Source organism: Brachyhypopomus gauderio, chromosome 2 (assembly GCF_052324685.1).
Source record: "Brachyhypopomus gauderio isolate BG-103 chromosome 2, BGAUD_0.2, whole genome shotgun sequence".
In the NCBI taxonomy this organism is placed as follows: Eukaryota; Metazoa; Chordata; class Actinopteri; order Gymnotiformes; family Hypopomidae; genus Brachyhypopomus; species Brachyhypopomus gauderio.
The window spans coordinates 7,526,259-7,553,650 of record NC_135212.1 but is presented as its reverse complement, the minus strand read 5'-3'; the positions used below and the strand labels follow the sequence as shown (position 1 = coordinate 7,553,650).

At 48.1% G+C, this 27,392-nt stretch overlaps 1 protein-coding gene across 1 annotated transcript in view; it reads right to left on the bottom strand.

Moving 5' to 3' along the window:
• The window catches only part of cdh13 (cadherin 13, H-cadherin (heart)), a 276,068-nt gene that overhangs the window by 32,941 nt on the left and 215,735 nt on the right, over positions 1–27,392 (bottom strand). The window contains exons 9-11 of the mRNA XM_076985430.1: positions 19,606–19,746; positions 5,358–5,540; positions 5,004–5,257 (exon numbers count right to left, since the gene is read on the bottom strand). Coding sequence (XP_076841545.1) covers positions 5,004–5,257; positions 5,358–5,540; positions 19,606–19,746 — 578 coding nt within the window. The remainder of the gene's footprint in view (positions 1–5,003; positions 5,258–5,357; positions 5,541–19,605; positions 19,747–27,392) is intronic.

Sequence of the window (27,392 nt, the reverse complement as noted above, 5' to 3'; positions counted from 1 at the left end):
CCTGCTGCCATGTTGCTGCACCTCAGGTCCTGGAGAGATCCAGTATGTGCTGTCCACCTGATGACCTTTCAACTCTGACCTCTGTCTCAACGCTAGCACAAGCAACAGCAGTTCTGTCTTTGAGATAAGAATCCATATCTTCACAGAGTAAACAAGTGTCTGGACCCCAGACACAGAAATCCAAAGTGGTTAAATTGGGAAAATCTGGAAGCTTCTCCATTGGACACCTATGACTTTGGAGGAAACTGCAATTAAAGATGTCCCTGATGTCCATAACAAGGAGAAAACACTTCCTCATCTAACAACCGTCATCTAACGATCTAGTAACCGAATGAAGTAGATTAATTAATGTTGGCCTCCATGTAGGTCACATGACCTCACAGGTCACCCCCTAACCCCCCCCAAGATATGAAACATACAACGAAAGACATTGGAAGTAGTCAGGAAAATACCAGAGATTAAAAGCATTAAGAGGATGTGGAGGTTAAAACCAGGGTTGTCCCAGTGAGGCCACTTGAGCCTAAAAATTGAGTGACTAACAGATCCCAGGAATGACATTATAAGTTTAAGACCAGAAGAGCTCACCGCTAGGAATAGCAGCAATACTGCACCATATATACCGCACAGAAAGAGAAAGAAACGATATGACTGGGTAGCAACTTTTCAGAAGCTAAATTCAGTGCTACTTTTGGAAGTGAACTTTCTGATAAATCCCAGAGTGAAGGAGAGCTCAGGGGGAGGGAGAAGGACGCCCCCTGCTGCACACTGCACAGCCAATCAGATGCCTTTCCATACCACCACAGCAAAATGATTGGGTAACCTGTCTGTCTCATTTTCCCTTGACATCTTTTGGGAACTAAATTCTTTTTTTAACTCTCCAGCACACCCACACACACAAAGAGTGACAATTAGTGAATAATTTATACAGAGCTCATATATAGTCTGACAGAGCGATTTTTCAGGGTAAGTAGAATCCTACCTGAGCTTCTCTGCTTTCAACGTCATTTCAACAGATTAAGTATGCTTCACCTCTCAAACACACACTCTTCTATCCACAAAGATTAAGTATGCTTCACCTCTCAAACACACACTCTTCTAACCACACAGATTAAGTATGCTTCACTTCTCAAACACACACTCTTCTTACACACAGTTGAAGTAAAAGCACACACACCTACCGTACTACAGACTACACTAATATTCAGTGCTAACAATCAAGACAATCAACAAACATCTTTTCACAGAAACTCATAAAACTGAAATACGAGATATTAGCATCTTTCTTCTTGTTCTCCTCCAGTGAGGAGACAGTGAGCTGTCCATCTGTCTCTTGTTTTTGTCCAATGCTCCCTTTCTCTCCCTTTCTCTCTCTGCATTCTGCCGTCCCTCTGTCTTTCTCTCTCTATCTGTCCCCTCCTCCCTCTGTCTTTCTCTCTCCCTCTCCCTCCCTCTCTACCTTCTGTCCCCTCAGGTGTAAACTAAGACACTTCAAAGGCTCTTTCTTTGGCAAAAAGAGATCAAACACAGCCACAAGCATAGAAAGAGGAAGAGAGGGAGAGAGAGAGAGAGAGAGAGAGAGAGAGTGGAGATAGCAAGCGTGATAGAGAAACTGACAAAAACCAAAAGTGAAAGAGAGAACATAAAGAGAGACAGACAGAAGGACATCCACACAAGTCCACGGTCAGGTGTGTTGTTCCAGAATAAAGGCATGGGTCCAAAATACTCGAGAAAAGAATCTGGCCCAGACAACCACAGGAGCATCAGAATTCACTCACACAGAACCACCTCACAGAACCAGCTCAGAGAACCACAACACAGAACCAGCTCAGAGAGCATCTCACAGAACCAGCTCAGAGAACCACCTCACAGAACCAGCTCAGAGAACCATCACACAGATCCAGCTCACAGAATTACCTCATAAAAACACCTCACACAACCACCAAACCCTGGAGTTCATCTAACCTCCTCTGAACTAAGAAAGCACAGCATAATTTACACTGAACTAATTTCACTCATGTACACACATATACACATGCAAACACACACACGCAAACACACACACATGCACACGCCCACATACACACAGGCACACACACATAGGCACACACACATGCACACAAAATAAAATACTGCAATTAACAGAGATGAATTTATGATTATGGGGGAAAACAGCTATTAGCATATAGTATCACTCCTGTAGGATGCCTGTCAGACACACTGAAAAATGAAAATATCATTAGCAAGACTCTCAGAGTTTTTTTTATAGGTTTATTTTCGGCATTTTTCCTGTGAATATGGGTAAGTGCAGAAGTGCACATTTTATTTCAGGGTGTTTATCTGCCCTTGGGGAATGTGTAGACTATGTAGTGAAGTGAGCAGGAATGACATTTTGCCTCCATTCCATGGGACCAAAAATTAGTGAACAGAAGAAGAACTGAGCCAGGTGAGTGTTGATTGGGTCATCACTGCATTATGCAGAGAGCTTCTGAAAGATCCAGAGTTGGTTTAGATGTGCCATTTGTATCTGCAATCTGTTGCGTTTCTCTTTCACTATGAGAATTATGAAAGTGAAAAGAAAAAAGAAAAAAAAAATAGACCATTGAATTGCTGTGCAAAGCCTGCAGAGATCCCAGCAGAGTGATGGAGAGAGTGTGTGGGGAAAACACTCACGGAGCTCCATGAACTCCATATTTATGGGTGATGCAAGTACACACTGCAGCAAGAGGTCTAAAGCTGAGAGAGTGGAGACACAGAGCCCAGTCCTGCAGAGGCTCAATGTGTCATACCTGGGACTGGCCAATCAGGTGGCAGCTCAAGCCTGCTGATCGCCCAACACCTGAGGCCATGTTCAACATCTCTGCGTCTGCACTTTTCTGGGTTTGGGCTTCGAAGAATGTTTACACTCAGAATAAGCAAGAAGAGGAGAGGAATCTCCAACAATGCTTCTCCTTCAGACCACAGCACTTATCCTTAAGACCACAGTGCTTCTCCTTAAGACCACAGCGCATCTCCTTAAGACCACAGCACTTCTCCTTAAGACCACAGCGCTTCTCCTTAAGACCACAGCGCTTCTCCTTAAGACCACAGCACTTATCCTTAAGACCACAGCGCTTCTCCTTAAGACCACAGCGCTTCTCTTTAAGACCACAGCACTTATCCTTAAGACCACAGCGCTTCTTTTTAAGACCACAGCGCTTATCCTTAAGACCGCAGCGCTTCTCCTTCAGACCACAGCACTTATCCTTAAGACCACAGCGCTTCTCCTTAAGACCACAGCGCTTCTACTTAAGACCACAGCGCTTATCCTTAAGACCACAGCGCTTCTCCTTAAGACCACAGCGCTTCTCCTTAAGACCACAGTGCTTCAGATCACAGCGCTTCTCCTTAAGACCACAGCCTTTCTCCTTAAGACCACAGCACTTCTCCTTAAGACCACAGCGTTTCTCCTTAAGACCACAGCATTTCTCATTAAGACCACAGCATTTCTTCTTAAGACCACAGCACTTCTCCTTAAGACCACAGCGTTTCTCCTTCAGACCATAACGCTTCTCCTTAAGACCACAGTGCTTATCTTTAAGACCTCAATGGTCCAAAGTGTCTTTGATGTTTATTATTTAACAGCATGATGCTTCTGACACCCAAAGACACCGTTGCTGCAATTTTGAGGTCAGGTTCATGAAAACAATTTTCAAAAGCCACTCACTCCTCTGCAGTAACATTTGTCTAAAGAAATGACACATAATATAACAGAAAAAGTATTATATATAATAATAATAATAATCAGCCATAACAGGTCTATGTTTGGGGGATTTATATCATAACATGAACCAAAAAGAAAAAAAAAAACGAATCAGACGCTTAGGGAGAAGATGTGTAAGTGCTGTAATGGGGGGAGACGTGTAAGATGTAATGGGGGGTGGGAGGTCTGAGCGTAAAGCTGCATGTATCTCTCCACTCTGCCATGGCCCCTCCCTCTAAATCTACATACAGATAAAATGAGGCTCCATTACAGCTAGCAGGGTGTTATCTGACTGTTCCATGCGTTAAAGGTAATAGACCTTATCTGCCACCCGGGGACTCATCGGACTGTTAGGATTAAAGTAATGGTCCAGCTATGTGCTTCACTGCCACACACACGCTGTAAAGATAATAGTGCAAGATGGCTGAATAATGACTTCCTCCGGCTCATGCAGTAAAGGCAGCATTCCTCCTGGGCACTTGAGAAGCTATTTGAGCGATTGTGGCTCTAGAGAAATGGTCTCACATGTAGCAGGGCGATGAAATGATGGTCTGTACAGATGGTCGAAATCTGTGATGCAGAGCACCAGTCTATGACAACAGCTCGACTGTCAGGATATCTGAAGTGAAGGAGCATGGGTGGGTGGGAGGAGCGTGGACAGGTGGGAGGAGCTTAGGCAGGTAGGAGGAGCATGGACAGGTAGGAGGATTCTGGACAAGTAGGGTCGAGTGGACAAGTGGGAGGAGTGTGGACAGGTGGGAGGAGCGTGGGCAGGTGGGAAGAGCTTGGGCAGGTGGTGGGAGGAGCGTGGACAGGTGGGAGGAGCTTAGGCAGGTAGGAGGAGCATGGACAGGTAGGAGGAGTCTGGACAAGTAGGGTCGAGTGGACAAGTGGGAGGAGTGTGGACAGGTGGGAGGAGCGTGGGCAGGTGGGAAGAGCTTGGGCAGGTGGTGGGAGGAGTGTGGGCAGGTGGGAGGAACGTGGGCAGGTGGGAGGAGCTTAGGTAGGTGGGAGGAGCGTGGGTAAGTGGGAGGAGCGTGGGTAGGTGGGATGAGTCTGAGATACACGTGCTGCTGTCTTCAGCATCTGGCACCAGAGAGAAGCGAATATAAGGAGGAACCCAGTCCTCTCCCGCAGGAACAAAGCCCAAAACTCCTGAACATGAGGTTCCAGGGTCACAGACTGAAAGAGAAGCCGACTTTCTCACCTGATTGGTGTTTCATCAGTTACTGATGTGCAGGATGCAGGAAATGACATCACCTACCTGATGCTCTGGACCTGGAGGTAGTCTGGGTCGGTGGCGTTGAGGATGGCCACGAAGCTGCCGGTGGGGATGTTCTCTGATTTAGTGATAATCAGAGGATCAGGGAAGAAGATGGGACCCTCGTTCACGTCCTGAACGCTGACGTACACCGTGGCGGTGGAGCTGGGGCCGTAAATGACGCCGGGCACCAGGAAGTCTTCGTTCTCCACCTTTATCAGCAGAGTGTGAAACATGGTGCTCTCGTAGTCGAGAGGCTGAGAGAGAGGAGAAAGGTGGAGACGCACTAGTTCAGTGGTACTGAGGACTGAGGAGGGTGGAGCAGGCAGGGTGGTGGTGGTGGTGGTGGGGATTTACCTTAACCACAGACAGCATGCCTTCATTATTGTCAGGGTTGGTGTGTATCTCAAAGCTCTGGTTAGGGTCTCCGTTGATGATGGAGTAGATCACTCTCCAAGACCCTGTAGCTGGATCATCACGGTCATCCACAGTCAGATTGACAACCACACCTGTGGAGCCTTCATCCACTGATGCCTGAAACTGTAACACACACACACACACACACACACACACACACACACACACACACACACACATATGAAGCATTCACTACACAGATCACAGATCCTTCTACCTTTACCTTCTGTAGTCTACTCGATGAGGTGTGAATGAAGTGCAGGAACTGAATTAAAGGACAAAGTGCAATCACATCATATTAATTAAAGCCATTAGCGCACGTGCAGTCCGCTAGTCTTCTCTGCTCAGAGGCCGCGCGCGCAGTGTGAGGAAGGATGTAAGACGCGAAGAAAGAGAGAGAGAGAGAGAGAGAAAGAGAGAGAGAGAGAGAGAGAGAGAGAGAGAGGAAGCATTAGCAGCTGTGTGTTCTGTCAAACACCATTAGTGTTACATCTACTGTTTACATCTTTTGAACACTATTGAGTGTTGTATGAACAAAACTCTCCCTGCATTCTTCATGCAAACATGCACACGTGCACGCACACACACACACACACACTCACACACACACACACACACACACACACACACACACACACACACACACACACACACACTGCAGTTTTCTAATTTTCTAAATACACAAAAACACACTTTGGAGGGGAAGAGGACTTTCATAATCACAGCAGTATTACGGAACAGATTGTAACACATCGACCTACAAAATCTACTATAATGGTTACTACGGATACGGCAGAGCGAGACCATCAAATATTGGCTGCTGCTAAATCTTCGCTGCCTTTAATAATGACAGGATAGAAATCTACCTGAGGCACACACTCTTTCTCTCTCATCCCTACATATGTATATGAAACAACCCTTGTCCTCTTTTTCCCTTTACAAAAAGCCTTTTGATTTCAAAGTCAATCTGTGCAACCCTTCCTCAGCCCAGCCCTGGTCCATATGGCACATCTGCACCAGCAGATCCGGTCCTGCGTGAGCAGATCAGGTCCTGCGTGAGCAGATCAGGTCCTGCTGCACCTGCTATGCTCCTAAGCAGACAACACCCCCCCCGGGAGGGGAGTGTGGTCCAGGGAGGGGAGTGTGGTCCAGGGAGGGGGGTGTGGTCCAGGGAGGGGAGTGTGGTCCAGGGAGGGGGGTGTGGTCCAGGGAGGGGGGTGTGGTCCAGGGAGGGGGGTGTGGTCCAGGGAGGGGGGTGGTCCAGGGAGGGGGGTGTGGTCCAGGGAGGGGGGTGGTCCAGGGAGGGGGGTGTGGTCCAGGGAGGGGGGTGGTCCAGGGAGGGGGGTGTGGTCCAGGGAGGGGTGTGGTCCAGGGAGGGGGGTGTGGTCCAGGCTGAGCTGCTGTCATGCTAGGTTTGGCATTTGGAGAGTGAAGTGAAGCAGCGATGTCTCTCTGACAATATTACAGGATGTGGTGCCCGAGGTGTTCAGCATCATGGGTAAGCAAAAAGTGAAGAACTGGATACAATTAATAAACTTCCAAAGCATATTCTTTCTGTCTCTCCTCTTCTGTCTCTCCCCCTCCATCTGTCTCTCCCCCTCCCTCTGTCTGTCTGTCTCTCTCCCTCTGTCTGTCTGTCTCTCTCCCTCTGTCCGTCATTCTTCTTGCTTGCATTTCTACAATTTATTTTCCCATTGCCAATTTCCTTGCCTTTTATTGTAGTGAGTTTTCAATCAGATTCCTATCAGGCAGACAGTGTTCTGAACATTAAAGAGTCCTGTGAACAGCCGCAGGGACACACCAGAGTCAGAGCTAGCAACTCCGTCTTCACGCTGTCAAAAGCAGTTTTATATTACCCCATATCATGGGAGGAGAGAGGAGGCATACACAGATCTATCCCTCAGTGGCAGGAAGGAGCCGTATCCATAGCGATGACCACTGGCTATGGCTTTAAAGCAGCACAAAGCATCACAGCCTCCGGGGCTGTGGAGAAACATGATGTCTGTGCAGAAACGCGTGCTGCATGACAGGAGATGTAGTACAGGTGTGTTCTAGGACGGGTGCACGTCTTTAATCATCTAAACACAACACATGAGCGGGAGGAACGACCCGGTTCCTGTTGGTCCACATGTCCACTTCTGTTCCTGCAAGCATTTCTCTTCATCTCTCTCCCAGCGAGGCTGAGGGTTGAGCCCCAGGTCTTGTTGTGATTACCTGCTTCACCTCTGCTCTGCGTGGACAGGAGCTACTACAGATGTCCCCCAGGACACAGCGTCCTAAACGCTGTCTCACAACACCCTCAGCCTGCACGCACACCAGCAGGAAGACACCAGCACTCATAGCTATGGCATATAGGGTAGATATAGGGGGTGGAGAGGCATACAGGGGTAGGGGGGCATATGGGGGTAGAGGGGTATACAGGGGTAGGGAGCATACAGAGGTGGGGGGGCATATGGGGGTAGAGGGGTATACAGGGTAGAGGGGCATACAGGGGTAGAGGGGTATACAGGGGTAGGGGGGCATATGGGGTAGAGGGGTATACAGGGGTAGGGGGGCATATGGGGGTAGAGGGGTATACAGGGGTAGGGAGCATATGGGGGTAGAGGGGTATACAGGGGTAGGGGGGCATATGGGGGTAGAGGGGTATACAGGGGTAGGGAGCATATGGGGGTAGAGGGGTATACAGGGTAGAGGGGTATACAGGGGTAGGGGGGCATATGGGGGTAGAGGGGTATACAGGGGTAGAGGGGTATACAGGGTAGGGGGGTATACAGGGGTAGAGTGGTATACAGGGGTAGGGGGGTATACAGGGGTAGAGGGGTATACAGGGTAGGGGGGTATACAGGGGTAGAGGGGTATACAGGGTAGAGGGGTATACAGGGGTAGGGAGCATACAGGGGCATCTCCAAACACATCCACTGCAAATCTTGGCAAGTGAAGCAAAATAAATGCTCTTAAAATCAACTAGATGCGTGTCTCTGGTCACGTGAGAGTCACAGCAGGTGCGTGAGACGAAAGCACGCAGCAGCCTGGTCCACATCCTGCTGCCCAGGTGCGTTTCATTTAATCATCTGGGGCACTGGAGCGGTCAGATGGATGTATTCAATCTTTGTGGGCCGCTGCTCTTGAGACCCTGTCATGCCACTGATAAGACCCCAATCCTTCTGAGTGCACAAAGTAACCAGTGGTGTGAGATAGCAATGAAAATAGCATGGGCTCATACCAGCTTCCTGTACCGCAAAGAACATTCACACTGACCTCTCAAACAGAAAGTGCAACCAGCAGAACACACACACACACACACGCACACACACACACACACACACACACACACACACACACTGTTTTGTAAAAGAAATCTGGAAATACACATTTTTAAGATGCTGTGAGAGTAAACCTTTTCCACTGGTCTTAAAGAGGTTAACAACAGTAACACCTTACATGCTCAGCTTATTTTTCCATAGCAAAATAATAATAATAATAATAATAATAATAATGTCCAGTGACCCTTCAGACAGGCGTGCTGCACGCACTTGGCATGAGGTAACCTTTTAAAAACAGAAGACACTTGAAAAATTTAAACAGAAGGAATAAAGGCTCTGAAGTGTGTTCCTACAATAACACACACACAGGCGCACACCCACACACGCAGATGTACACACACACACACACACACACACAGGGAGGGAGAGGCTGACAGCTGTTCTGGTGCTTGACAGCCAAGGGTGTAGAGTTTAAAGGAAACACCGGGTCCTGGGTCTGCTCTTTAGAGACAGAGGGTGCCAAACAGGTCACGTGACCTCTCATCCTTGCTGAAAGTAACACAGAGACTTAAAGTGTGGGCTGGGCCAAACACTAAATACTGGATGTGACTTTTGGTAGAACTTTGAAGAAAAACATGTAGGAGGACGGAGGGTGTCATCAAACTTTCATGTGAAATACAATAAGACCTTATGAAGGATTAATGTGTCTTGTACAAAAACCATAAGACCTTATGAAGGATTAATGTGTCCAGTATAAACACCATAAGACCTTATGAAGGACTAGTGTGTCCTGTACAAACACCGTAAGACTATATATGGAATAATAAAGCACTTCAAATTTGTCTATTTTTATCTACGAGGACATCAAGCATGATACAGTTATCATAGGTTGTAATGATTTCAAATAATAGATGAAAAGACTTCTGACATTCACTCTTTAATAACTCATTTTCTACTATAAACTCCCAATTAGAGACACTGAAGGGTATACTACATGTATATGGCACTAGATTAGCCATTAGATTAGCAGTTAGATTAGACGTTTGTTCTCTTCAACATCACTTGCATGTGGAGATTATCACTTTGAATATTTAACACATCAAAGGTCAACACTAACTGACTTCACCGAGATTGTCCTCTCCAAAATCACTGGCTGCTTTGTCAACTTCAGAGCTTCCTGAGTGTACTGGCTTCAGTCTAAAGGTCACGCATGAACCATATGAACAACATGAATCATGTGAACCATGTGAACCTTATGAGCGTGACAGTTGCTAAGCGCTACATTTGGGTTTGTTCTGTTTAAAGTGATGTCCTCTTCTCCCATGTGCGGTCAGTGTTTTTATGTCTGTACGAAAGCAGCTTGTTCTGAAATAATATATAAATATTCCTTGAAAGCCATACAACTGTTATCTAGCTAATCATCTCATCCGCCTGACAGGCCAGCGTGTGACAGGGGGCAGGAGACCTCCAGGGCTGTGGGCGGAGTGCACTCGGTACGCTCAGCAATCGCTTTCAAACACGGCAGAGCTGCTGTGTTGTTTTGGTAGACAATTTAGACCGAGGAACTGGAAAATAAGAAACAGGGGATTTGCATGTATAAAAAATATGTTCAGCAAATATCCCGTGGTGGTATGAATTCATTATGGAAGGGAAAAGCAAATCAGTCCTGCCAAGCAGCAGCGTTTGTGTGCAGTGCTGCTGCACTGATGTCTGAGGACGTCGCCATTTATTCTGCAGATACCCGAGATGCATGTTACACCATTATCATTATATAGACATTCAACAGAGTGCATTATTGTTATATAGACATATATATAGTAGTGTGGTATTATAGAATTATATATATATATATATATATATATATATATATATATATATATATATATATATATATATATATATATATATATATATATATATATATATATGCATTATGTTGTTTTTTATATTATATATTGATATTATATTCTTTATATTACATGGTACTCCAAACCATGTGACTGTTTGCCTGCAGACTCCATGGCTATAATGATACTTGCTCAGAAACATGTACTTCATAGTTATTCTCTCGGGCTTCTTTATTGGTTAAGTAAACCAGTGTTATTTGGAGCTGTTATAAGTCTGCAGCCTTTCTGTCGCTACTCTGAATCTGTGAGACGTCCACTCCCACACACATCAGCGTCTGGCCACAAGGTCACTGCTGAGCAGATCTGTGGGAGCTCATACAGCGAACAGCAATATGTTAAAACCACGGAAACACGCATGTTCCAATTACCTCGGGTTACATTATCAGCCCAACACCTAACAGCAGTCTGTGAAGTCTCACGTTTCCAAATGTTTCCAAATGACATTTTGAAACAAATTACAGTTTGATACAAATCTGTCTGGCACACAGATGTGTGCGTTTGCGTGCGTGGGTGTGTGTGTGTGTGTGTGTGTGTGCCCCCTGCAGCTACTGCTGAAACAGCCTGGCACTGCCTGACAGGAGAAGGCTCAGCTCTGCTCACAATAAATGGGTCAAGTGCTTCTTCCTGTCAGGAGCAGTGTCTGAGGGGAAGTGTGTCTGAGGGGAAGTGTGTCTGAGGGGAAGAGTGTCTGAGGGGAAGAGTGTCTGAGGGGAAGAGTGTCTGAGGGGAAGTGTGTCTGAGGGGAAGTGTGTCTGAGGGGAAGTGTGTCTGAGGGGGACTGTGTCTGAGGGGAAGTGTGTCTGAGGGGAAGAGTGTCTGAGGGGAAGTGTGTCTGAGGGGAAGTGTGTCTGAGGGGAAGTGTGTCTGAGGGGGACTGTGTCTGAGGGGAAGTGTGTCTGAGGGGAAGTGTGTCTGAGAAGAAGTGTGTCTGAGGGGGACTGTGTCTGAGGAGAAGTGTGTCTGAGGGGGACTGTGTCTGAGGGGATCTGAGGGGGGACTGTGTCTGAGGGGGACTGTGTCTGAGGGGAAGTGTGTCTGAGGGGGACTGTGTCTGAGGGGAAGTGTGTCTGAGGGGGACTGTGTCTGAGGGGGACTGTGTCTGAGGGGGACTGTCTGAGGGGAAGTGTGTCTGAGGAGAAGTGTGTCTGAGGGGGACTGTGTCTGAGGGGATCTGAGGGGGGACTGTGTCTGAGGGGGACTGTGTCTGAGGGGAAGTGTGTCTGAGGGGGACTGTGTCTGAGGGGAAGTGTGTCTGAGGGGGACTGTGTCTGAGGGGAAGTGTGTCTGAGGGGGACTGTGTCTGAGGGGGACTGTGTCTGAGGGGGACTGTGTCTGAGGGGATCTGTGTCTGAGGGGATCTGAGGGGGGACTGTGTCTGAAGGGGACTGTGTCTGAGTGAGGGGGGGGGCTGTCTCCCGATCGAAGTGTTTTCAAAACAGTTCTCAAGATGCTGAATGATCTGTTCAAGTGGATGCTAGGAACTGATCGATCATCTGAGATGCTACGCGTATGTGCAACCATGGCAGTGTGAACTGTGGCAGGTCACCTTTGAAGATATGAGAACAAATGAGCTCCATATGCTTCGTAGTGCGATATGAGTGAACAGACACCCCTGGATTTCACGCAGCCCTTGAACCAAGCTTGGCCACTTTAACCCTTTCTCAATAGCTTAGCTCACAAACAGATGTGGCTAAACAACATCTTAACAACCACGTCCAATCACAGAGTCTCACTGGCGGCCAGCTGGATTTCACCCGGCCTGTAATGCAAAGTTGTAAGCGCCATTGTTAATGTCATTAGCATTTTGATGGAGCCAGATTCCCGCTGTCACTGCAGGGGAGAGAGGAAGCCTGGATTAGCTGCCACTCTCCCACAATGACAAGTACGATAAGCAACATCAGGGCATGCTCACAGTTTCACAGTTAGCTTGTCACAAACAGGGTGGTGGTTATCAGAAGGCAGCAGGGACGGGTGGGTGATGGAGAACCATCCGCGGTGGTACCACAGAGCCCCTGGGCTTCTTCTCACTGCCCCAGAGCAACAGAGAGGGCCTGGTTACAGTCTGAGAAAGGCCAGGGGGCAGATAGGTCATTATCGCTCCATGCTCTGCTGCCCTAGGGTGGCATTATGTAACGATCTGCACGGGGCAGAACAGGGAGGCGGACACAAGCGCTGAGGAGAGCGAGATTTATTAAAGGAAATTCCATAGACAGAGTCGAAGTGACGGGCATGGGTCTTAACGGGTAGGCAGTCAGGACACGAAATACGGACAGACATAGCGAACACAACAAGGAAGACTCACGGAACAGCAGCACTGGGGCGAACAGGCAAACACAGAGAAAAACAAAAAGACCGACAACTAGACCTGGGAGACACAGGGATTAATATACACAGGACTAAACAAGGGACAGGTGATGACAATGACACAGGGGCGTGGTAACAAACAAGGAATCCATCAAAACCAACGAGCAGGGCGGGACAAACAGGCAGGGGACACGGACATGAGGGAACCCAGAGTGACAGCTACGAGAGGGGGCGTTGCCCTACGTGACATAACCCCCCCTCAAAGCGTGCCACTCCGGGGCACGCAAGGGCAGACAGGACAGGGACAGCGGACACAGGACAGACCGGAGGGACAGGACCAGACAAAATAGGACGAGGGACCTGGGACACGGCATGACACGGGACACAGGGAGACCGGATAGGGCCAGGGCGAGGCACAGGAGCAGGGCTGGACAGGACAGGACCGGGGACAGACACTGGAGCGGGGCCAGGGGACAGGGCAGAGGTAAACACTGAGGCAAACACGGCCTGGACGACGGAGACTGGGACAGGAACGAAGTGGGTCACAATCTGGGGAATAGACACGGGGACAGGGACCTGGAGGAAACGACCAGACACAGACACAGGGACGGGTACGAGGACACGAACAGGTACACACACAGGAACTGGGACCAACACAAAACCGGGGACAGAACAAGGGAGCAAGGGGAACATGGGCAAAGAGACGGGGGCACAGGGCACAAAACGTCCAGGCCCAATAGAGGGCAGCACAGTCTCAGCGGGCACAGGCGCGGCCGGGCGGCGGGCAGCGGGAACAGGCGCGGCCGGGCGGCGGGCAGCGGGCACAGGAGCCGGCAGACAGGCAGCGGGAACAGGCAGGGTCCGCTGGCGGGCAGCGGGAACAGGCAGGGTCCGCTGGCGGGCAGCGGGAACAGGCAGGGTCCGCTGGCGGGCAGCGGGAACAGGCAGGGTCCGCTGGCGGGCAGCGGGAACAGGCAGGGTCCGCTGGTGGGCAGCGGGCACAGGCGCGGCCGGGCGGCGGGCAGCGGGCACAGGCGCGGCCGGGCGGCGGGCAGCGGGCACAGGCGCGGCCGGGCGGCGGGCAGCGGGCACAGGCGCGGCCGGGCGGCGGGCAGCGGGAACAGGAGCCGGCAGACGAGCAGCGGGAACAGGCAGGGTCCGCTGGCGGGCAGCGGGAACAGGCAGGGTCCGCTGGCGGGCAGCGGGAACAGGCAGGGTCCGCTGGCGGGCAGCAGGAACGGGAGCCGGCGTGGACGACCTCTCCTGGGTCGCAGGGACAGGAACCGGCGTGGACGACCTCTCCTGGGTCGCAGGGACAGGAACCGGCGTGAACGACCTCTCCTGGGTCGCAGGGACAGGAACCGGCGTGGACGACCTCTCCTGGGTCGCAGGGACAGGAACCGGCACGGACTGCCTACGGGCAGCGGGGACAGGAACCGGCACGGACTGCCTACGGGCAGCGGGGACAGGAACAGGCACGGACTGCCTACGGGCAGCGGGGACAGGAATCTGAGGTGAGGAGATGCACTCGGGGGGCGGAGCCGCCAAGCCGACGTCCTCGGGGGGCGGAGCCGCCAAGCCGACGTCCTCGGGGGGCGGAGCCGCCAAGCCGACGTCCTCGGGGGGCGGAGCCGCCAAGCCGACGTCCTCGGGGGGCGGAGCCGCCAAGCCGACGTCCTCGGGGGGCGGAGCCGCCAAGCCGACGTCCTCGGGGGGCGGAGCCACTATGCCGACGCCCTCGGGGGGCGGAGCCACTATACTGACGTCATCGGGGGGCGTGTCCGCCAAGCCGACGTCCTCGGGGGGGCGGAGCCACCATACTGACGTCATCGGGGGGCGTGTCCGCCAAGCCGACGTTCTCGGGGGGCGGAGCCACTATACTGACGTCATCGGGGGCCGTGTCCGCCAAGCCGACGTCCTCGGGGGGCGGAGCCACCATACTGACGTCATCGGGGGGCGTGTCCGCCAAGCCGACGTCCTCGGGGGGCGGAGCCACCATACTGACGTCATCGGGGGGCGTGTCCGCCAAGCCGACGTGGCTTGTACTCCCCCCCAAAAAATACTTGGGGGTGTCGTGTGGAGTAGCCGGTGGGATCAGCGGCGGTAGGTCCTCTTCCTCAGGGTCCGGGTTGAGCCTGGAAGAATACACAGACACAGAAGCCCCTCGGTGGCTCTCTCTGCGACGGCTCCGCCTCCTCTGAGGCGTCGGGAGCTCGCAGAAGCCATCGAGAGCCAACCGAGGGTTAAGCAAACGCCAGTCTGTGCACTCAATCCGTCTGCCCGTGACTTGTACTACAGGTTTCTCCCCCCTATAGTGATCAAGCCGGGCAGACTCGTAGCGCTCACCAGGAGTCTCGACGCGAAAGCCAGACGAAACCGAAAGTGACTGGGCTTTCGTGGGTGCGCGTCGAGACTTCCGTGTTCCCACAGCGCCAGGGGAAGTTCTGTCTCTGGTTCGTTCACGCTGCGATATCGGAGAGTCGAGCTGGACCGAACCAGCCGACATCTCATCGCAGCGATTAAACTCACCAGAGTCTCGCTCCCTCGCTGTGTCCTTGTGAGGTCGGTCTTTATGTAACGATCTGCACGGGGCAGAACAGGGAGGCGGACACAAGCGCTGAGGAGAGCGAGATTTATTAAAGGAAATTCCATAGACAGAGTCGAAGTGACGGGCATGGGTCTTAACGGGTAGGCAGTCAGGACACGAAATACGGACAGACATAGCGAACACAACAAGGAAGACTCACGGAACAGCAGCACTGGGGCGAACAGGCAAACACAGAGAAAAACAAAAAGACCGACAACTAGACCTGGGAGACACAGGGATTAATATACACAGGACTAAACAAGGGACAGGTGATGACAATGACACAGGGGCGTGGTAACAAACAAGGAATCCATCAAAACCAACGAGCAGGGCGGGACAAACAGGCAGGGGACACGGACATGAGGGAACCCAGAGTGACAGCTACGAGAGGGGGCGTTGCCCTACGTGACACATTATCACCAAACGGAGACTAATTGTCCTGCCACACACTGAGTGTATTTGTTTTTGTGAAATCCTTTTACAGCACGTATTTGTGTACTGATTGGTATTCACTCTATGGCCACTTTTTTCAGTAACTCCTCTCTGCAACTGTGGCTTTCATCTTAAATCCCTGATGAATGGAATTAATCAGGCGCTGAAAGGAGGATTTTGGACTTTTTGGAAGTTTTGGTCTGAACATCATTAAGCAGCTACTGCAGTTTTTTCCTGCCACCTTTGTGTGATACAGAGCTCTCATTCTATGTCCTTCCAGAAGTGATCTGGGATCTGGATCGACGCCTGGGATCTGGACCGACACTTGTACTGAATCAGTCACGTGTGTTGTGACCAGGCCGGAGGATCTGTGTGAGAGGAGACAGACCGGGGCCCTTCAGGACTGCGGGGCCCTCGCCCACGAGAGCTCTCCCTGGCTTCTGCTCTCTGGTGCTGGGGCGTGGGTGGCCCCTCCTCCCTGTAGCAGTGCAGCATGTCTCCGCAGCTCCAGGCGGGATGGGTGGAACTGACCGGGCTGCCCCAAGCAGGTTGGAGGGAGCTGTGCTCTGACCCCCGCGGTGACCTGCCTCATTACTGCCCCGTGGGTCTGGACGCTCGCAGAATGGTCTTGTTTACTGCACTACAGATACTACAGTGCACCCTAGACCTCCGGTGGTTCTGAGATACCAGCACCTCCAGCTCATGCAATCCTACCACAGTCAAAGCTGCTTAGAACACACTTTTGTGTAATGGTTAATCCAAGCACTAAACCTCTTCACGTGTGCACACTGTATGCACCCCTATGAACTGCTGTTTGGAGGAACAGGCTACGCATGTTTATTAGCACGCATACATAATGAAGTGTTCCCTATGAGTGGATCCACTGAACTGTAATCGCAGTCAGTTTACATGATGTCTGGAGCAGGAGCATAAATACACATCTGAATAGTCGGTATTAAAACTGTAAACGTTTTTTTACAAGTGCAACACCGATTTAAAGAAAAAGGTGTAAAATATAAAGGAGGAAATGGCATTATGGGATTTAACAGAATACAATCAATTGAACAAATAATGAATGTTAACCAGTGGCTGTGTGTCAGTAGTGAGGATCTGCGTGTCAGTAGTCAGGGTCTGTATGTCAGTAGTCAGGATCTGCATGTGAGTAGTCAGGGGTTGTGTCAGTAGTCAGGACCTGTGTGTCAGTAGTCAGGAGATTGGTGTAAACAATCAGGACCTGTGTGTCAGAAGTCAGGGGCTGTGTGTCAGTACTCAGGGGCTGTCATTAATCTTCTAATATTGAGCCCACATATCTGAACTGATCCTAAGTGAAGAACATTCTGGGATTTCCTTCTTCATAAAAACAGGATTAAGTGTAAAAACAAGCCATTATCCTGGCCACTCCCCTGAAGAACCAGCATCTTCCACCCAGAAGGAGCCACATCTCTCACTACTTCCACTGCTGCCAGTGTGAGAAAGGTGAAGAAAGGGAGGAGATGTTCTGATCATATCTGTCTGGATGAGCTAATGGGGAAGAACCAGTCAGGAATTCTGCATTCTGTTGTTGTGGCTGTGTTGTTGTTGTTCTATTGTTGTTCTGTTGTTGTTTTGTTATTATACTGCTGTTCTGTTGTTGAATAAACATCATGTGAATGCTCCAAGTGAACTCTGGGAAGCCTGCTGAGTTTTAAATATTGTTACACATCCAATTTTTTTACGAAGGAAAATTACCGGTGAGAAAAACTGAATTTCAGAATTTTAAATGAAACTAGCAGATGTGTTAGCAAGTATCAGGTGGATCTCCCAAGGTTTCCACTTCCTTCAGTACCCAGGATGTAGAACCTGATAAGCGCAGCCCCCTCCAGCCACACAGTACCAGGATGTACAGCAGGTGCGTGGCTGCAGCGTCCACAGAGCGTTTCCTCCTAACAGCGCTGAAGTGAAGAGGAGTGAGAGCAGATGGACAGGCACAGGCCGAGCATGTGTCCAGAACGCCCACATCCCTCACCCACAGGCACCAGAGCCCGCAGTGCATCATGGGAAGCAGCCAAGAGAGCGGTGATGGGCCGAGGCGATGCGTTCGTGACCCTGACACAGGCTCAGGACTCTCCATTAAAAAGCACATGATTCACAATAAGAGATTCTGTCCTCTCTCTCTCTTCCTCTCTTGGTAAAAGTGCAACGATGGCTTTTTATGACAGATTCATCAGCAGCAGACAGACTCCAACACTCCGCTTTGTGTCTGCTCTTCTCAAGCACTTCACTTCCCTCCACACAGCGCAGCAAATCATGTGAAATAATGTGAATTAACATGCACCTCTGAGCCTGAAGGTGATGCTGGCGAAAAGCCTTCAACAGCCATCGACTCAGAAACACTCACACACACACATATGTGCACACGCGCAAACACATGCACACGCAAACATGCACACGCAAACGTGTGTGATTGGGATTTATTTTGTGATTGGGAATTATATTGGGTATAGATTTGATGTTTGTTTAGAAGTGGCTACTATGCTAATTGAGGCTACTACGCTAGCTGTAATGATGGCTTAGTATCTAGCGTAAACTGAAGAAACCCATCAGGGTGCGTTGTAGGTGATTATGAGGTTTAGTCTGGTGTTCCAGTGTTTTTTGGATTTAAACTCCCTTTAGCCTACGGCTCTACATATGGTACTGCAGCCGTAGCCATGGCAACCATCTTTTGTTTTGACGCTTCTCTCTGATTTCCCACTCGCGATAAATGATTTTGTGATGTGTCACGAGAAAATGGGCTGCGTCCCCAATCACCGAAAGTAAGTAATAATGCCAAAATAAACACACAAAGAAAGTAAAATAAACACACAGAAAGTCTTTTTTAGAATGACTCTAAACTTTTCAGAAGTTATTTTGGACGACTTGATTTGAGAGCCATTAGGGACGAGTTTAAGTCAAGTCTGAAGTCTTTTGCTAGGCAACTTAAGTGCGACTTCGAGTCGCTCACTCGAGTCCCCATCTCTGGCAGGTGTGTGTGTGCAGGTGTGTGTGAGCAGCTGTGTGTGTGCAGGTGTGTGTGAGATCTGGAACATCACTGGAGGTTCTGTAAATCACACACCTCAGTCGCGTGACACATGGCACTGTGACATGGCTCTGGTTAAAGTGTTGAACGTGATGCCAACTTTTACTCTGTATATGCGAAAAGCTCAGACAGACAGAATATAAAGTGTGTATACAGTGCTGTATACTCATTCACATCCTTAAACTGCAGATAAACGTACATAAACATGCATAAACATCTATAACCATGCATAAACACATAAATATGCACAGACATGTATAAATATGTATAAACACGTGGTTTTAAAAGCACCATTCTCTGCTGTACCAACTCCTCATTGGGTGTCACTGTCTCCATCAGTTATTGACAGCTCTGATCATTTCTTTGTGATCAGTACAGCTCAAGCTTGAACTCGGTTTTATTAAAACTCCCAGGTGGACATCTCAAGCACTTCTGTGGAGGTCTGAGGTACTAAACGCAGGTCTTTACTAACACATAGGCCTTCAGCACATGGGGCTGTGGTGCAACATTCATGTTCTCCTGCTTCTGCTTCTGAAAGAGGTCAAGAGGTCAGCTGCTCTGAGTTCTCCCAGTCAGCTCCACATTCATCGTCCGTGTGTGTGTGTGACGGAGAATGACACGACTGAAGCACATGACTCACCAGTGAGTGTGTGAACTCTGGGGCGTGGTCGTTCCTGTCCGTGATGGTGATGGTGGCCGTGGCGGTTCCTGTCAGACCCACTTCACTTCCTGCGTTGTCCTTAGCCACAATCTCCAGCTCGTACTGTGTGGTGGGCAGGGTCTGCGGGACAGACGGGACACACAGGAACGGGTTCCGTGAGCGCGCAGACACACAGGGTCCTGTAGAGCTGGAGGCGGATCAGTCTCACTAAGGGTTAAACACTCTGAAGTGGCTTCATTTGACATCAAGTAATTGTTTCATCACTGCTGATTTACTAGCAGTTAAGCATCGCCAATATGCAATAAAAACAATTATGCCTGTTCAGCAAAGTTATTTACTCCTTCAGTCATCTGATGAATCAGGGACAATTAAACCGTAATGAAGAAATCATTTCATTGACTCTTCACACCGTGAACAAAAAAAACCAAAAAAAAAACCCAACAAAAAAACCTGACACTACTGCCTACCCATAAGAAACGATCACACAGAATCAACGGCAGATACCTGTGGACAGAAAAGGCTTGTTGAACTCGATATGGTAATAATTTCCCAACATCGAATTAACCCTAGAAATATAGTAAAATAATGAAATGGAAAATAAAATTCAAATGTAATAACCAAATATTTTCAAATATATATTATATTCATAAATGTCAGTATATTTAGTTGTTACTTAGAGCTAGCTTGTCACGCAGGTCAGTCACGCAGGTCAGTCACACAGAACAGTCACGCAGGACAGTCACGCAGGTCAGGCACTCAGGTCAGTCACGCAGGACAGTCACGCAGGACAGTCACGCAGGACACTCACGAAGGTCAGTCACACAGAACAATCACGCAGGTTAGTCATGCAGGACAGTCAGGTAGGACAGTCAGGCAGGACAGTCAGGCAGGACAGTCACGCAGGTCAGGTACTCAGGTCAGGCACTCAGGTCAGGCACTCAGGACAGTCACGCAGGACAGTCACGCAGGTCAGTAACTCAGGTCATGTCCTCTACCGTGTCACACGCCAGTGAAGCATGATCGACATTAAGGCTTGAACAACTGTCTGGGACAAAATGTGCAAATAAAACCAACAGCGCGCGCAGGGTCCTGTTGAATATAAAGGTCAACCATGGCCCATGTTCTGTTGTCATAGTTCTGGACTTCACAACAGCTGGTTGCCTGCAGAACTATTGAAGTGTCAGAAGCATGCAAATTTTTGTATTGTTTAATTTATTTGTAAAGTGTTTTAAAGTATTTACATTTTAATATTAATCAGGCAAGGTAGTTATCTATGACAGTCTATGATTTTTGGAATCGGTCTGATTTATGACCCTGATTTGCTTGTGCAGGATTTACAGTTGAAGGCTATTCTGGAAGGAGTTTTAGGAGGTGTAATGAACTTGTCTGTGATTGCACCCAAACTCTCCAGTGATTCATTTATGACAATGATACTGATACTCTGCTGAGAATTCATCAATCATCTAAAAGTGATAATAAAACAAATTAGTAACATCTGATAACTCTTGTGTATGGTACATTCCCAATAATGTCATAAGGTAAACTAAATTATCAACTTAAATTCCCAATAATGTCATAATGTCACGGTGAGGCGGCCCCCTACCGGCCGCCTCCGTCCACAGCGGCTGTTGTTGTTGTTGTTTGGTGACGTCATGTGCGTCCCTCAGGTGGGCGGAGCCCGTGATCCGTCTCACCTGAGGGTCGTTTGTTTGCCTATATATGTCTTGTCTTTGTACCAGTTGACCGCTGGTCATTATATCCTTAATTTGGAGATATTGCACGGGTTTTTGGTTTGCACATTTTCTATTAAACCATCCTTTTTCCCTGAGACTTGGCGTGATCGCTTCCTTTTAGTTGCTCACCCCTGCCCGTCACACATAAGATATTAGATTACTAGTAAACATGTTATCATAGTAACAGTCAATACCCTATATTACAGGTATTATTGAGTAAATTATAACATTATTGGGTTTTATCACATTTTTTACAAAGTGCACAACTGTACGTACGTATTTATGGATGTTTTATTGGGAAAGAAGAGCGGAGCAGAAAACTCTTAATCCAGACGCTCCTGTGGCCTGGATTAGCTTAATCTGCTGTGTGTTACGGTGACAGTCCCGGACCCTTCCCTGTGGGCGTGCCGCTACGTTGTCTGCGTGCTGTTATGTCCATATTAGTACTTCCGTGGGTGTGGGTTGTCCGTGAGCGTGTTCGTAGTATCACCTGTGCCTTGTCTCGAGATCACGAGGGTCTGTGTTAATCACCTATTTAATGTGCGTTCGCGCAGTGTCTTGTGCTCGTCTTTGTCTTTGTGCTAATACTGCTAATAGTTTTAATAATGCTAATAGTACTAATATTGATAAAACTGCTAATATGGCCGATATTGTTAATATTGCTATCACTGCTAATATTGCTAATTGCTAATAAGAATTTGGCATGTTCTGCAAATGAATGATGTTGCATGTGCTTTCTCTCCAATATAATAAATTTCATTTAGAAGATCAGCACTGTTGAGAGAAGAAATGCAAAAATATTTATGAAAAATAATGAAAACAAATAATTACATTTCTTTGCCTATTTGGGCAGAGAAATGCCTTCTTTCTCTGAAAATGACCTCTTTCACAGACGAAAATCCACAAATTTATAATAATTAATTACTTTAGGCATTTGTAATGCCGTTCCTCACAGAGATGGCAGTGTAATAGAATATTACACATGGAGATGCTGTTAACACAAACATTTGTTTTTCTGAGTGAAATCCCATTCAGAGCAGGTTAAGTACCACATGCTTAATCAAACCATCCATCTGTTTCACAGCCTCGCCAGGAGAAGAACGCAGCACCAAGTTCACTCTTCCCACAGTGCACTGCACTGGCTTCCCAGAGTGCACTGCTCTGGCTCCACTGCTCTGGCTCCCCAACACTAAACGGCCCAGAATAACACTGACATAACAAAGACCTGATCAGAAAATCAACTGCTGAAAACGTCCTGAGAGTGGAGACATCTTCCAACTTTTCATCATTACGCCAAAGGTCTCTTGAAAGGCCAAACAGACAGAGGAGAACTTTGTTTAATCGCAGGTCGTTGCTGTTTTATTTCAAACAAGGTACATCAGAGGAGCAAATGATCCGAGCTGTTTGCAGGGCTCCTTCTTAACTCCTCATTATCCCTCGTTATAACACCACACACTACAGGCTGATTAGACCTCATGCAAATCAAAGACACATTGCAACAGATTATTTAAAACGAGCAGAATCCGCCTCCCAGATTGTGCACTAGTGAGATTAGGAGCTTCACTCCTTATGCAAGAATCTTAACAGAAAATAATGTAATACAAGTAATAAAAGTCGTGCAGTGGCCTTTACGTCACACTGCAGCTCATCTTAACGTACAGCCTCATTTATAAGAACTACCTCCCCATTCTCATGATCTAACACTGAACTCTACAGATCTATTTCTGAAAATAAAGTGCTATCGCGCTCTAATCCACCTGACCAGACATCAGTAGAAAACTACAGCAGGGGGGCAGGGTGATCTCTCCTGCCTGTGATGCTGCAGATGGTCACAGAGATTGGCTAGAATGGTTGTCACTGACAACCAGCTCTGAAATTATTTACCACTGATAAACAGATGGTCCTTCATAGACCTGCGAGTTAGAGAAAAAAATCCATCTGCCTGAAAGTAAGGTGAGAGGAGATTTAATCTCACTGATGTCAAATCCTTCACATAGAACTCCTATGTGACATGACAGCATAATAAAAAGCTAAGTGCTTCCCGAGTTCATCTGTTCAGCTACAGTCATCCCCGTGACCTTCTTTGCACAGATGAAAAGGTCATTCACTTCATCACTGCTTTTCTGGGGGGCAAAACCAAAAAGAACAAATAAAGGTATGAGTGTAATAATTACATTTCATGTCAGAAAACGCGTTTCTACATTTATAACATCAAATGAATCCCAGACAAAATGAGCTGAAAGAACCGCGCACTGCCAGCTGTCAGGACCATGGAGAGCGGCATTGCCGACTTCAGCACTGCGATCAGGGACAGCGCCGCAGCAGGCCAACAAAGGGAGCTACAGTGAAGCTCCAGAGAGTGAGAGGCGATAATTACACACAGCTGTCACTGACTCCAGACCTGCCAGTGGCAGCACGGGCAGACGGGTGGGGAGAGAGTGAGAAACAGAGACAATGCCTGCTGTCTCTCTGCACCGCCACACAGGACCAGGCTGAACTGGACAGATAAGCACGACTGATTTCTGTCTGCCCTCTGACTGGGAGTAAATCACACATGTGCAAGTGTCAGGTCATAACCTTCAAGACTCAGGTCATAACCTTCAAGTCTCAAGTCATAACCTTCATATCCCAAGCAAGTCAAGGTGAGTGTCTCCTAGGAGACAAGCAGCAAGTGAAGTCATTGGTCAGATCAGGGACGCCTCAGGTGATACAGTCCCACACTTGGATGAGTTCAAAGGCAGGGCCATGAACCGGAGGCTTTTATTTTACCTTCAGACTGCCCCATTTTCCCTTGTCTCATGTGTGTGTGTGTGTGTGTGTGTGTGTGTGTGTGTGTGTGTGTGTATAAGGTGTTCCTCATGTCACACTGTATAACTCTTGACCTGTCACAGTGCACAAAATGTACTGTACCAAAGCTGAAAAAATTGACATTTAATTTATCTAAAAATATATTTGAAAACGAATAAACACATACAGAATAAACTTTACTGACATTACATCAAAGTGTGAAAACATGTTCAAGCAGTGGCATATTCAACTACTGCGTATGCCACTACAATCTTGTGAAAAGTCGCAGCAAGTTAATACACCACACACTGAGCACTGAGGTATGTATTTTACCTACAGCTGTTCAAGTTTATTTCTAAACTATGCTAAAAAAAGTCACGTAAACCCAGTCAAAGTCGAGTCTTTAATCAGTGTTAATCAATCAAGTCTTAAGCACTTAAAAATTGCAACTCGAATGAAGTCATATGACTTGAGTTGTTCATATTTGGTCATCATCCTCAAAAGCGGTCAACAGTTTCCTTATTACACCGAGCCTTTGAAAAGCCTTCTGTCCAATCTCGATTGTAAGAGTCTGACACTCCGAGACTACCCCAGTGCCTCCTGACATGATTCACATCAGATGTTATTAAATCCTTTAAAGTTCAGACCTATTCTTTGTTGTAGTAATTTATGTAGAATTCCTTGTAAATAATATTATTTATTCTTCATTAGTTAGTGCATAATTACAGCATGAAAAGAAGTTTACAGCACCTGAAGAGAGATTTTAGAGTCAAAACAGTGCAGGGTGTCAGATCTATACACATACACTCTACACGCTCTACACACAGTCCACACCACACACACACTTCACACACACACACTCGACCTACAGGCACCAACTCTCCCAGGCGAGAAGCACAAAGACCTATTGGGCAGAGTGAAGGAGCACGGACACCTGTCCCTCGGACCTCTCTGTCCTCATGTGGAGGTGTGATGGTGCAGTGGTACCTTGACCCTTATCTTCTGGGACTGGGTGGCTCTCTTCGTTTTCCTGCTGAGCTCCTCACCTGCTTTCATCCCTCAGGAACACACTGATGATCTGATGATCTGCCAAAGCCTGCGGAGAGCTCGCTGGAGCCGCGGAGCTGAGGAGCAGAGCTACCACGACGAGGAGGAGACGCACACACCACGGCCTCACGGGTCTGCTCACAGGCCCCGGGGACCGTTCCCTCCGCGCTCACACACTCACGGCCTCTGAAGCCGTGATTAACTGAGATTCCGTCTTAGCGAAGTTTGGATGGATTGTAAAAATTGTAATGACCTACTGGCTTCCAACTGCAGTATTATTCCTTTATTGTTTTTGGACAGTAATAAATAAATATTATTTATTGTACAGTGCAATGAAAGTTATGCCAACCATTATAACTTCTAATCCTTTAATTATTCCACAGCATTCTCCGCCGCCAAAATGTTAAAAAGTTTTGCTCTCATTTGGCTACGTGTCTCATCACTTTTTTATTCCTTCTTTTCATTGTAGGAATAAACCTCAGGAAATGACAATGTTGTTGTATTTCACACGTTCTGTCATACAGGTATAAATGTGAGGTATCTCCATGATCAGGGCTAAGACAGCACGACTACGCTATCAGAGCAGGGCACATGGCCGACCCGTCCACAGGTTCAACCCTCTGGGTCCCAGGAACAGCTCAGAACAGAGGGAGCCGGGTCACAGAGCTGTGAGGTGGTTCGGGTTTCAGCCATGTGGGAATCAGCACATCTGTAACTGTGGATTCACTTCTACAATACGATATATTAACCTCTTTACGATGAGCATTTAAAGACATGTTGACATATTACACATTTTATTGATCAACTCTGAGGAAAGAGATATGAAGACATAACCAGATTGTACATCTTCAGCACATCTACTCAAGACACTAAGGTAATTGAGAATAACGACACCCCCCCCCCCCACACACACACACACACACACACACACAATGCTTAGTAAATTCTGATACCTTCTTCAAAACAAAGCGAGGTCTAGGGGTCAGCTGATGGCAGTCATACTCCAAGACTGTGGATGAATCACTACACCAGGTCTTAATTACATCAAGCGGACATGAAGTGCTCATTTCTTTCTCTTTCTAGGGCACTTGAGTTTGACCCCTACTGTCTTTTCCTTTACAGATTGTGGTTATACTGCGCACAAGATACAAACTTATACAAGTAATTCTAGACATGCCGAAATACGGGGAATGAAACGAGACACCAGTCGCTCTGAGGTTTCTGATTTCTGGTTATTGCAGTGTTCATGGGAGGAAGTTAAAGGTGAAGACAAACACTACTACAGTGAGAGAAGTGTTGTACAGTTTGTCACGTAGAGAGAGCGAAGTGACCTGTCCAACAATGCTGCCTTCCCATCCATCACTAAACTTTACGTGACTTATTTATAGGCTGCACATATTTCCTCGTAGTGCGAGTGTTTTATAGACTGTTAAACCTGTTTCATTACATCACGGACACAGAGCGTCCTGTACTTTCAATAGTCTTTCATTTGGCTAATCAGTGATCACAAGTCGCCGGAGGGAGTCGTACTGATTGATCTCTCGGAGAGACGCTGCCTGATTCATAGTCTGTCCACTAATGGAACTCAGAAAAGCCCCTTCAGTGTGTAAATGAATCATGAGATTCAAACTAATTAGCATGAAAAATGAACACTAATGTACTAACAATCCAACTGCCTGAACTACTGATGCTGCAGTATGTTAATATGTGTCCAGTTATGATAACCCAAGAAACCCCGTCAGTAGTGACGAAGGAACACAGAGCTACTCTCAAATACCCCTGTTAATGTAACTAACCCTAGATGTGAAACAGGACCTCTCTGATACAGGACCTCTCTGATACAGGACCTCTATGTGAAACAGGACCTCTCTGATACAGGACCTCTCTGATACAGGACCTCTATGTGATACAGGACCTCTCTGTGAAACAGGACCTCTTTGATACAGGACCTCTATGTGATACAGGACCTCTCTGATACAGAACCTCTGTCTGAGATACAGGACCTTGCTTTTATATAGAACCTCTCTATATAATGCAGGGGTGGAGGATGGAGGGTGGATGGAGGGTGGAGGATGGAGGGTGGATGGAGGGTGGAGGATGGAGGGTGGAGGATGGAGTGTGGATGGAGGGTGGAGGATGGAGGGTGGATGCAGGGTGGAGGATGCAGGGTGGAGGATGGAGGGTGGATGGAGGGTGGAG